Genomic DNA, 12,475 nt, shown 5'->3' with positions numbered 1-12,475 from the left:
ACTTTTAATACATTTATACATTTTTAGAACTGTAACGATGCAGCACATAAGCACATGTACATAAAAGTAAAAGTATTAAACTCGTCGAAAATATGTAGTGAAGTAAAATTGGAAGTGGAAAAAATAATGCTGTACAGTACATATTTTATTAAATTTATTTATATTTATTTTATTTTTTTTGGTCTAGGTCAGAAAAAAAATGTATTGGTATAATGTCAGCAAGGTACTCTTTTTTCATCCTCCCTATAAAAACACTTTAAACAAATGTCCTAAAAAAAAAACAATACAACTCCTGGCATATTCTGCTGAATCTATGCCATTTCTGTCCCCCCAAAATGTTTTTAATTAAGCATAGTGTCTTGTACATTGACCTAACTGAAAAAGTAAGATATGTTTTTAACAACATTCATAGAAACTACTTAAAACACTAAAAAAAATAGCATTTGTTACTTGTCACCACTCTCTAACTACAAACTTTACCATGAAATATATATATATTTTTTTTTGCATTGTTGTGACTCCAAATCCCATCTATGCTTTAAAAATGAGTGACACTTCAGTTTCTCTGATTTTGCTATTTAACTTACAGGTTAATGTTTCAGTAAAATGAGCATTGTTGTTTTATTCTATAAAACATTTCTTACAAATGCCAAACATTGTCATTTAGAGCGTTTATTTGCAGAAAATGAAAAAAGGCTAAAATAAAAAAAGATGCAGAGCTTTTAAAGAAAACAAGTTCATATTCATAAAGTTAATAAAGAGTTCAGAAATATTTGGTGGAATAACCCTGGTTATTAATCACATGTTTTATGCATCTTGGCATGTTCTCCTCCACCAGTTTTACACACTGCTTTTGGATACTTTTATGCCACTCCTGGTGCAAAAATTCAAGCAGTTCAGCTTGGTTTGATGGCTCGTGATCATCTATCTTCCTCTTGATTATATTTCAGAGGTTTTCAATTTGGTAAAATCAAAGAAACTCATCATTTTTAAGTGATTTCATATTTTTTTCCCCAGAGCTGTATATAGTTTAAAACACGTTTAAAAAACCAGGGTTAGAAACTCTGCAGTCAGCGTCTTCCCCCACATCCGGGTACTTCTCTCAGGCCATGCGTTGTCATGTGACGCTTTTTCAGCCATCTTGTGGAAACGAAAGAGAGAGAACTTCGCATACAAACTCAGCGCTGTCAGTTAAAAGCAGAGGTAAGACAGCGAGGAAAACGCAGGCGGTTTTGCTGGAAAATAAAGCTTAATTGGTAATTGGTCGATTCTGAGTGATGTAGGCCCACAGGGTGCGGGGTTTGAGGTCGTTTAGCAGTGGTGTTGTGACCCGCATGGTTGCCTGGCCTTGAGGCGCCGGTCTCGCGTAGGCGAGCCTGCCGCGTCGCGGTTGTAGGGAGGCGGATAGGGCAGCGTCGGACAGCCGGCAGCTAGCGTTTAGTAGCGCTGTGGACATTAAACAACCCCTCATTAAGCTAGGCCGCACTGAGGATTGGGAGTTAAGGATGAACTAAACTCGTGTCAACCCTCCTCTACATGATCTTTTACTGAATTTAGAGTAGGTACAGTCGTTCCGATCTGTGTAAAGTTTTGGCACTCATAAATGTTGGGAAAGTAGTTAACCTAGCTGGCTAGGATAACACGTTGTTACTGGTAAGAGACGAGTTGTCGTTTAAAATACAGTCAGTTACAACTAGCTTAGCTAGGTTAGTTAACCTAGTTACAACCTCTAAAGTTAGTTAGTTATCTTATGTCCTAAAATGTGTGTGAAATAATGATCTAGCTAGCAGGTTAATTAGCGTATCTAATTCTACTTAACGCTACTGTAGCTATAGGTTTAACGCAGCATGACACGCTAAACAGGTTTCTAGCTATAGCTTGGCTAGTCACCGCCATGTTCAGGTAACGTGAAATCCAGCGTGTGTATTTGGATAGCTAGCGCTAGTTGGGTTGCTTGATTGTAGCAAGCATTTCAGTCAGTTCTGTAATTTAGCTAGGATAATCAGTTGGCGTTATCTATCTTAGCTGGATTTGACCTGATACCTGTAACCTACAAGCGAGCGAGCAAGCTAGCTAACTACCTGTTTAGTTAGCTAGTTAAGTAGTTAACTTACATTTCTACGAACAAGAGACGCTGAATAAGCTCATAGGTTAGTTCATACTCTTAGCTTTCATTTTTAAGTGACAGTTTGGTTGTTTAGCTATCTAACAAGTTTAACTACATGGTGTGTGTGTGGGTTGGGCAGGTGCTTCACAAAAGTGGTGGTGATGATGATGAATCGTCTGTCATGTCGAGGTTTCCTGCAGGTATATTACTTACTAGATAGATAGAAAGCCAGCAAGCTAGCTAGGTTAGCTATCCTGTTAGCTTTGCTATCTTAGGTAATCTGGAAGTCATTTTAGCATTGGCTAGCTAGTTTAGCTATGGCTGACATCTGCCAGATTTGTCCCTATAGTTTGCTATAGTTAGCTTTATGCTGAGCTACCTAACGTAGCTATTAGCTATGTTAATATTGTCACACCGAAGAAATGTTACTGAAATATAGCTAATGTAGCTAAGCTATGTCGCTGGCTACATTTGTTTAGCTAACTATTGGCTCAGTATGCTGATTCGGTCATTTGTGTGAAGCTATTTGAGACCAACATAACCTAACTAGCTAACCTAGCTAGCGTGCTGCTTGTTAGCTAGCACATGGAGTTTGGGCTGTTGTGGACAAGCTGTAGAGACCAATATTAGCCCACATTAAAACCCAAATTCACCCCTCTGTGACTGTGATAGTTGTATGTTTGTTCTTTGGGATATTTAGGCATATCTGCCCTGACAAAATGTGGCAGTGTGTGGTTATTAGTGACACGTATCCGCCAGGAATGTCTTTAGCGTGGGAGTTGTTGGCTAGTCAGCTTTGGAGCTAACAGCTGCAGAAGTAGCTAATTTGACTAATTACATACTTTCCACCGTTGTTTTCCACTGACATTCATCTTTTCACGAAAATATCAAATCTTAAACAGACACGATCATGGTTAAGGAGTTCTATTGACATATGTTGTTACATACACGTGGTTTAACCCCCAGTGAGTGAGTAAGAGCACTGGCTAGCTAACTAGCCAACTTCACTTTTCAATTTCAAAAGTCTGTGTTTGAGAGCCTTAATTTTTTGAGACTTAAGCTTTTAAAAGAGGTTTAAATAAGTGTCTGCAGATAGATCCAACACAATTACATCATTTCGGGTCATGATGTTATTCCAAATGATATTCCAAGTTATAAACTGTGTAAAAGTTGCTTTACATTTTGCTCCTACTAAATCATTCTTGTGGGATGTTTACTGAATCGAAATGTTCTGCATGGTTGCCATCATAATAATAAGTGTAGTAAACTTTGCAGGCCACTGAAGCACTCTGTTCAATACAGATGTCTGAGAACACCCTTCCTAATTGGGAAAGTCCTTAAAATAGCTCTGGCTGCTGCACTGGTGTAGGCTGCACTGAGATGAGGGAGACTTTGGGGTCACCCTTTTTTACAGGAACTAAAATATGACGTCAAGACCTGTGAGATCATGAAATTTCCTGTTTTACATGTTTATGAAAAGCTGATCATTGACCCAGATCTGTCAGCTGTTATTAGTTGTGATTTGTTTGTGTCAGAATGTTTGAGACGCTGTAGGGTTTTGGATCATGAAGCTGTGTAATGTAGACTGGCCTGCAAGGTGGCATTGAATGGCAAAACAGGGCAATTCCGATACCGAAACTAAAATTCTGTTTAAGCACCAACTGCATGCAAATATAAATGCTGTCTGCTGCAGTATCTGTTTATTTTAAGCTGTTGTCACCCTGATTTATTGTGAACTGTTTAAATATATGTTGGTTTGATTTGTATGTTTAATTTTTTTTTATTAATTACATGCTTATGTAAATGGCTCTTCTGGATATTGATGAAATCATACCATATGCAAAATAATAGTTTATGATCTTTGACCTTTATTTCAATGCTTGTAGTTTGAACAGACTTGAATCCTAGTTGAAAGTAAAAAGTAGAAGTTGTACTTTTTTGTTTAGTGTGGCCTTTTGTATATAAGTAAAAGCAGTTGTACTCAACGTATCTCTTGGGTATTAGTTTATTAATAGACCTAGTGAGGCAAAAGGTAATGTGATTTAAGTTGTTTAATTGTTAGATCTATTGTAATATAATTCTTAAAGTTATTGTTGATATTGTTGTGAGTTAGAGGTCTGTGGAATTATGAAATATATTCCTTTAATCCTGTTCCCATCAGACAAGGACAACCTTTGTCCCATTTTAGTAGACATTTCAACACATTTAACTGTTTTTCGTTATGTTATTGCATCATTGTATGTAGACTTTTTTTTTTTTTTTTTTTTTACATATTTATTTGTATGTTGTCCCACTTCCACACTCATTAGACTGGTTAACCATCAACCATGACATTAAAATAAATGTGTGTTTATTTTATGTCAGAACTGTACACTACTTATAAAAAACAATTGGCTAAACAATTCTTTTAGTTTACCACAACTGGTTTGTCAATAATTTGCCAGTGATTTATGACAAATCCATCCAAAATATGTCCCAGGTCGTCAATAGCAATAGCACATTTACATGGAATTGTGCAAATCCAAACACCATGTAAATAGGTGATAATAACTCCCTAACTTAAACGTTTTGTGTGTAAATGATGAAAGAGATTTCTTGACAGTACTGTAGTATTTTCTCATTCTTGTTTATATAACAAATATACAATTATTGGAATCATTTGCTTAACCTGTGTGAGTGCCCTAAGCTGTTGTGCACATTTATACTTTTATACATTTATGCGTTAACCATGCAGGCAGGAATGTATAGGCAGCAACACAAACTTCAGCGGACCAATCACAGCTGTGATTGTCTGCTTCACAGCTTTGTTAATTTGTTTGGTAAGATGGGCACCAGGCTATGGCGAAGGCTATGCATGTGTAGGTATGCTGTTGATTTAATGCCAAAGCATAAATTGGCCTTAAAGGCCTTGCATAAGGTCCCAACAGTAGCAGCTTTTTGGACCTCGGTCAAGCACAGGAAACAGGGCAAGCATTCTAACAACCACAGTGTTCAATGGAGGCACATATAAATAATCAATAACCAATTAAATACAGAGATGATGCTTATCAAATGTTTTTGCATTTTGTTTTTCTTTAGACTTTCTAGGAAAAATGGCAGAAACCCAGACGCTTAACTTTGGACCAGAATGGTAAGCATTACAATCATAAGCGTCCCCTTAAAAAGTGACAATAATAATGATGTCTGTCTGTTAACTTCATTTCTTTCTCTTTTTATCCCAGGCTCCGTGCCCTGTCTGGTGGAGGGGGGAGCAGCAGTGTCGCGTCTCCTCCTCTTTCACCTGCATTGCCAAAGTATAAACTTGCAGACTATCGCTATGGGAGAGAAGAGATGCTAGCACTTTATGTAAAGGATAACAAGGTAAAAAGAAAAGTGCTCGGTTGCAGCTGATATTGTATGTGTTGTAATATGATATTTTGGGAATTGTTTTGTTTAATTAATTAAATTTTGTGCTTCGATTGTAGATTCCGGTAGATCTACATGACAAGGAGTTTCTGCCTATTTTACAAGAGGAGCCGCTACTGCCTCTGGCCCTTGTTCCATTTACAGAGGAGGAACAGGTATGCTCAGGCAATTTGATGCCTTCCAGATTCTATGTAGTGTAAAACACAAACACACACCAAGTGTAAACAGAGGTCTCGCACAATGAAGTTTTTTCACAAATATGAGAAGGCTCAGCTATGTTCAGAATGTGTTTCCTGTAACAGTTGGCATTGGTGTGGCATAGTGGGTAACAACATTGCCCCAAACACTTCATTCTCCCACACGCCTCACATGATTTATAGGTATGTACAGTAACTGTGTGTACGTATCTGCAGACATGAGTTGCACAATTAGCATTATTCATACGCACATGCTGAAAATCTTTCACATGTGACTCAAACAATATGACACACATGAGTAATAGAAGTCTTTGTTTCAATTCTGTTGCAACTCCTGAATTTACGGTCACACTCTTATGACATGCTGTAATCTGTCTATACTAGTATGTAATGTCTGTCTTTGTTGGTGTCACATGACAGTATTGATTTTTGCCTTTAGCATTATTGATGAAAAACTTGAACCGTGCATGTCAATTGCTGTTTGATTTAGTGCTTTTAAACTGTTAGGGCTGGTAAAACAGGTAGATAATAAATAATTAACAATTAATATATTAAATAATTGTAGTTAACTGTCACATTTTCTTTCTAATTGAAAAAGGTGCTTTTTTATTTGGGCTGTGAAAGTGAATAGTATTAGCTTTAATAATAATAAAAAGGTTTATTATATGGTCATGATTTCCAAGAGAGCATGGGCAGAGTTGTAAAACTGAGGCATTAAAATATAGAACAAAGTTACATATTTGTTTCATATTTTTCTCTCAGTAGTCATACATCATATAATTATGTCTATTTATGTATGATTTCTGATCCATCGAGTGAACTCCAGTCACTTCCCACCTTTCAGTAGGAGTAACAGTGGCTTCATGTTTCCGTCAGTGACATTTGTACTTACAGTATTGAGCGGAGGCTCTTATTCAGAGTAGAGGTCTGCACTCCCGCGGGAGTCCCGCGGGACCCGCGGGACCCGTCAGAATATGTTGCGGCGCGGGACAAAACTGAATTGTTATTGGCGGGAGCGGTAATTTAATCAATACAGGCCATGCGGGAGCGGGACCACATTAACATGTGGTCCCGCTCCCGCAAATTGATAAATAGTTAAGAAAATTATAATAATCACGCTATGATTCCCATGCAAGCAACAAAAAAACACAAGAAAAATCTCTCGGAGGATGGACACACACACACACATTTTCAGCATCTCCAGCAGGCGTGTGCAGAGGAGGGGGGGGGGGAGGGGGGTGTGTATGTGGGGCGGAGGTTGCTTAAGCACCTGCCCGTTTGGGTCGTTCTCACCTGAATTATTCCGCCAGCACTCACTCCACCTCTCTCATTTGTGGTGCCGCTCCGCAAATGAATAAGTAGTTAGGAAAATGATAATCAAAATAATCACGCAATGCTTCCCATGCATAATGAACAGAAGGAAAACAACCAATCATAGGAGAGCAATACACTATTTAAAAATATTGGCTAAGCATCTGATCACGTGAACATGAAGCGTGCACTGTGCGTCATTTTGTAATTTTGCCACAGAAATGGCGGAGCCCGTAGATGGTACACAAGTTTCAGCTGTGGAAAATGCTCTTAAGACAGGTGAATACTCCACAATTAAGCCAACTGCAGGCAAGTCTGACGTATGGCAGTCATTTTCAATTGTGATTAATGGAGACAGAAATCGTCTACCATTTGCTTGCTGTGATAAATGTAACAAAGTGTTTGTGTACAGTAGCCACAAATCAGGTACCTCTGGTTTAAAGCGTCACAGGTGCACAGCTCTGAAGGGGCAGACAAAACTGTCATTCACCAGTACCACAAAAGTGACAAATAACTTAAAGAAGGAAACGACCGAAAAATGTGTTCAATTTGTCTGTAAGGACATACGGCCATTTGATACAGTCTCTGGTCAGGGCTTTTCCAAACTTGCACAGCACTTGGTTGACACTGCAGCGAAGATTGGCAAATTTGACGTCAAAGAAATGTTGCCCCATCCCACAACTATTTCAAGACACATTGAAGAAGAAGCAATACAACAAAAAAGATCTCTGGTAGACATAATGACGGAGACCATCAGCAAATACGGGTGCGCTGTCACAACAGATATTTGGACGGAAAACTACAGGAAGACATCTTTCCTTTCAGCCACTATACATTACATAGACGACAGCTACAATCTTGTGTCAAGGGTGTTGTTTGCAAGTCCATTTGAGCCAGGAACCAGCAAGACGGGGGACAACATTAGATCTTTGTTGTTCCAAAACCTCCGTGTTTTTGGTATTGACTGCACATGCACCAACATGGTCAATAAGATCGTCTTTGTAACTGATAGAGGGGCGAATATGGTTTCTAGTTTGCGTGACTTCACCAGAATCAACTGCAGTGCACACATTCTCAACGTGATTTTGTCGAGTGCATTTGCCACTGCCGTGATGGAAAATGCGTGCGAGGTCTCTCAGCTTATAACAGATGTTAAAAAGTTGGTGACATACTTCAAGCATTCCGGACAACAAGGCAAACTGACGAAATCGCTGAAACAGGCAGTAGAGACCCGGTGGAATTCAGTTTTTGATATGACAGATTCTGTCTTGCAACAGTTTGAAGAAATTTCCACAATACTGCTGGAGAATAATCAATATGGCAAGATCGGGTGCATCAACAAAAACATGCTGACAACGGTTGTGTCCTTTTTGAAGCCTTTCAAAGACGCAACAAATGATTTGGAATCAGACAGCTCAACACTAAGTGGATCTCTAGTGCTTCCATGGTCTGTCAAACTAATGATGCACTGCACCGATGCAGTGGCTATACCTGCGCTGACTGAAGTTGCTTCTGTGTGTGTGAGACGTCTGAACGAACTTATGTCAACTGACAATTCAGCACCAAATGCTGTCCACAGGCTCTACAGAGTGGCAACATTTCTCACTCCAAAACTTCGACACCTAAAGATGCTAGACAATTACGCACGAGCAGATGTCATGAATGCTGTGAAAGAGCTGATAGCGAACCTGATGTTTGAGTCCAAAAATGACGAACCTCAGCCTCCAGCAAAGAGAGCGCATTTCCGTGAGTTTGAGGAATGGGAGGACAAGGGTTCCATGGCAAAGGATGGAACAACGACAGCAGAATCAGAGATAAATGACTACTTAAGTGTAAAATTGGACACAACTGAGGAATCAGGGTCACACCAGGTTCTTCAGTGGTGGAAAAATCACAGGCTTGAATTTCCATCACTTAGTAAACTTGCCCGTCATGTTCTCTGCATACCGGCATCCAGCGCACCATCGGAACGAGCCTTCAGTGTTTGTGGGCGAATTCTGGAAGAGAGACGCAGCGTGCTAAAGCCCTCTACAGTGAGCAACATCCTTTTCCTTCATGGGAATCTGAAGTAGGCTAGTGTAGCCCCCTGTTTGTTTATTTAATTATTAAAGAACTCTAATTTCAGTTCCAACATGTCCTTAACGAAAAAGGTCTCACAGCGTCCAGAATTTATTTGGTGAAATTTTATTTATACGATATATATATTTTTTTGTAAAATATTCCTCACTGCCTTTTTTCAATAATTTTTTGTAAAATGTTTCTGCTTCGTTCGTAGTATAGGCTGCATTTTCATTTGAATTGTTCTGTACAGCCATCTGATATTACTCCTATTTACGGCGGGTTTAGAAAAGCAGTCCCGCGCAGACCCTTACCTCACTGTTTTATTTATTCGCTACTTTTTGTAAAATATTCCCTTACTCACTGCCTTTTTTCAATAATTTTTTGTCAAATTTTTCTGCTTCGTTCATAGTATAGGCTGCATTTTCATTTGAATTGTTCTGTACAGCCATCTGATATTACTCGGCGGGTTTAGAAAAGCAGTCCCGCGCAGACCTTTACCTCACTGTTTTATTTATTCGCTACTTTTTGTAAAATATTCCCTTACTCACTGCCTTTTTTCAATAATTTTTTGTCAAATTTTTCTGCTTCGTTCATAGTATAGGCTGCATTTTCATTTCAATTGTTCTGTACAGCCATCTGATATTACTCCTATTTACGGGTTAAAATGTTTCTGCTTCGTTCATAGTATAGGCTGCATTTTCATTTGAATTGTTCTTTACAGCCATCTGCTATTTATGTATATTTACGTTTTGTGGTTTGCAGCCAAGCACAGCATACCAGAAGTATTGTATATTGAATTTTTTTTGGTTAATAAAAATAACAATCTTTTTAACTCTAGAATTCTTGATTTTTAAAGGACGACATTTACTATACTGGTGCAAAATAATAATAATAATAATAATAATAATAATAACAATAATAATAATAATAATAATAACAATAACATTGTTATTGTTATTATTATTATTGTTATTATTGTTATTATTATTATTATTATTATTATTAATAATAATAATACAAATATTAATTAAACTAATTGAATTTAATTTTATATATTTTTACATTTATTATTTTATATAATATAGATCCACTTCTAATCCACTTCTAGGATTCTTGATGCACCTGATGGCATGTGTTTGGACTGCGAACTGAATTGCTGTTTTAATAAATACATATGTAAATTTGAAGCACTAAATGTAATTAATTCAATTCATATTAGGACTGCGGGACGGGAGCGGCGGGAATGTGTATGTGGCGGGCGGGAGCGGGATTAAAAGAAGTGATTTTTTTGCGGGAGCGGGCGGGAGCGGGACAAAAAGACGCGGGAGCGGGCGGGAGCGGGTTTAAAAAAACAGTCCCACGCAGACCTCTAATTCAGAGTGACTTACTAAAGCACTTAGTCATTCACTCAGAATATCCAACGCTTGTATCATTAGATCCTGAACTCAAGATGCTTTTGAGCTCTTACACTAGCAGAAAAGTGTTGTAAAATTAGAACAGTTCTGTGGAACCTAAAGTGTAAACTGTGAATGAGATCTATATTTCCATTTAGTGGTTAAACAAGCAGCTCCAGTGCCTAGTGACTTTATGCAACACTGCCAAAACTCACCAAATGTGGATCATATGATCTGACCAGCTCTCAGGATTCACTAAATTATCCACCAATAATAATATGTCCAAAATTGTCCAAATCCCAGTGAAAAGTGTTTCTAGGATAAATGAGGACCCTTTTATTCTTTAGCATTTTTCTTTGTGTGTTGTCAATATTTACAGTAACTAGGATAAAGTTTACAATACAAGTTCTCAGCTGGTGTATTTTGACGACAATCTGTTAATCTGTTAGCACAGGGTACCAGCATTCAGGAAGTGTGGGTTTTGTAACTTGCAAGCTGCTAGCTGATGTGATAAACTGACATTAGGTGTGTGACATTCTATTTTAAATATATTTACACAGGATTGTGTCAGTAACTCTCAGCATATGTTTGTGTGTTTCCACAGAGAAATTTCTCCATGTCTGTAAACAGTGCGGCAGTGCTGCGTCTGACTGGGCGAGGCGTAGGCGTGGTTGCAGGGGCAACCCGAGGTCGAAGTACCTCACGCGGGCGAGGTGCGTACCCTCAACCACACTTTGACTTTTCCCCTACTCTGAGAGAAAAATAGAGAAAATAGAGAGATGTCTTTTTGGTGCAGAGTTGCACAGATAATGAGTGCGTTGGCAGCAGAAACTAATGAGCTAATTCATCTTGTGTTTGAAAAATAAATGACAGATAAAATTGTGTGGTGTTCTTTAGGTTTTTATATTAATTTTGTGTGCTTCGTCTTGAGCATGACTTCTAAAAAGTATGCATTTTGTATGTGTCTGTTTTTGACTTCAGGGAGAGGAAGAGGAGAAGGAGGTTTTTACCAAAGAAGTTTTGATGACGTGGAGGGTGGGTTTGGTCGCGGCGCGAGAGAGATGCATCGCTCTCAGAGCTGGGAGGAAAGGTACCCTGCTTGCTTAACAATAAATACCGCTGTTTTCAATATTTCAAATCATTAACCTTAATGTTTTTTTTGGGCAAAATAAATTTAAATATTTTGAGTAGTGATGGTTGGTTTGAATGTCCAACATGCTTTAGATATTGCTGATTAAATTAAATAAAAATTAAGGTAATGTTCATTTATTCTTATAGAGATTAATCATATAGAAAAGTACTACTTCAGCTATTCATATAATCTAGGGTTGCAACGGTATGAGATTTTCACGGTATGATAACCGTCTCGGAAAATACCGCGGTATCACGGTTATCACGGTATCACAGTTTGTTACATATATTATTAAACTGACCCTTAAAGAAATTACAACAAAGTTTTTTTGTTCAATTAACTATTTATTGTAGAAACTACACCATCAGGTGAAGGAAACCATGTTTTTCCACTACTCTTAAGGGCATTAAGAGTGTATATATATATATAAAAAAAGTTGGTATATAACCAGATACTGCAGAAAGAGGGGATTTATTTCTGACATGATCCTCACAATAGAGATTTCTATTTTAAGGCTTTCACACCTTAAAACCTTCAACATATGAAAAACAGGCACGTCAGAATTTGAAAATTAACGCATGTAAATGAATGGCGTCTTTCACATCCGGTCCGGCCAGGACCTTTACACGGACACGTGAATCCATCGTAGCACGCACTTCACGCCTGTACCTGCGTGCCCAAATTTCGGATAACTCAGCGCTTTTGCGGGCGCTTACCGCATGGGTTGTGCACGACTACAAATAAGTTTTATTTAGGTTATTTAGGTAAAATTATAAACTAAACACATACTTAGCGCTGCACAGCGGGGTGGTGTTCTCGGAGATGGGAGAACAGGTTTGATGTATTTCCTCCTTTAGCTGTGACTACG

General features: G+C 38.2%; 1 protein-coding gene across 5 annotated transcripts in view; it reads left to right on the top strand.

The window, feature by feature from the left end:
- Positions 1–1,086: 1,086 nt before the first annotated feature.
- Positions 1,087–12,475, top strand: part of gigyf2 (GRB10 interacting GYF protein 2) — a 34,852-nt gene continuing 23,463 nt past the window's right edge. For 4 of the 5 annotated variants that reach the window (XM_049478812.1, XM_049478811.1, XM_049478810.1 and 1 more), the window contains exons 1-6: positions 1,087–1,203; positions 5,186–5,237; positions 5,329–5,467; positions 5,572–5,667; positions 11,080–11,188; positions 11,457–11,565. In XM_049478812.1, coding sequence (XP_049334769.1) covers positions 1,110–1,203; positions 5,186–5,237; positions 5,329–5,467; positions 5,572–5,667; positions 11,080–11,188; positions 11,457–11,565 — 599 coding nt within the window. In that variant the 5' untranslated portion in view covers positions 1,087–1,109. Of the gene's footprint in view, positions 1,204–1,537; positions 1,559–5,185; positions 5,238–5,328; positions 5,468–5,571; positions 5,668–11,079; positions 11,189–11,456; positions 11,566–12,475 lie in introns of those variants that run through there. The other variant, XM_049478813.1, reaches the window with a different exon arrangement.

This window comes from Astyanax mexicanus, chromosome 4 (genome assembly GCF_023375975.1).
Source record: "Astyanax mexicanus isolate ESR-SI-001 chromosome 4, AstMex3_surface, whole genome shotgun sequence".
Classification (NCBI taxonomy): domain Eukaryota; kingdom Metazoa; phylum Chordata; class Actinopteri; order Characiformes; family Acestrorhamphidae; genus Astyanax; species Astyanax mexicanus.
This window is presented reverse-complemented; position numbering and strand designations above follow the sequence as displayed.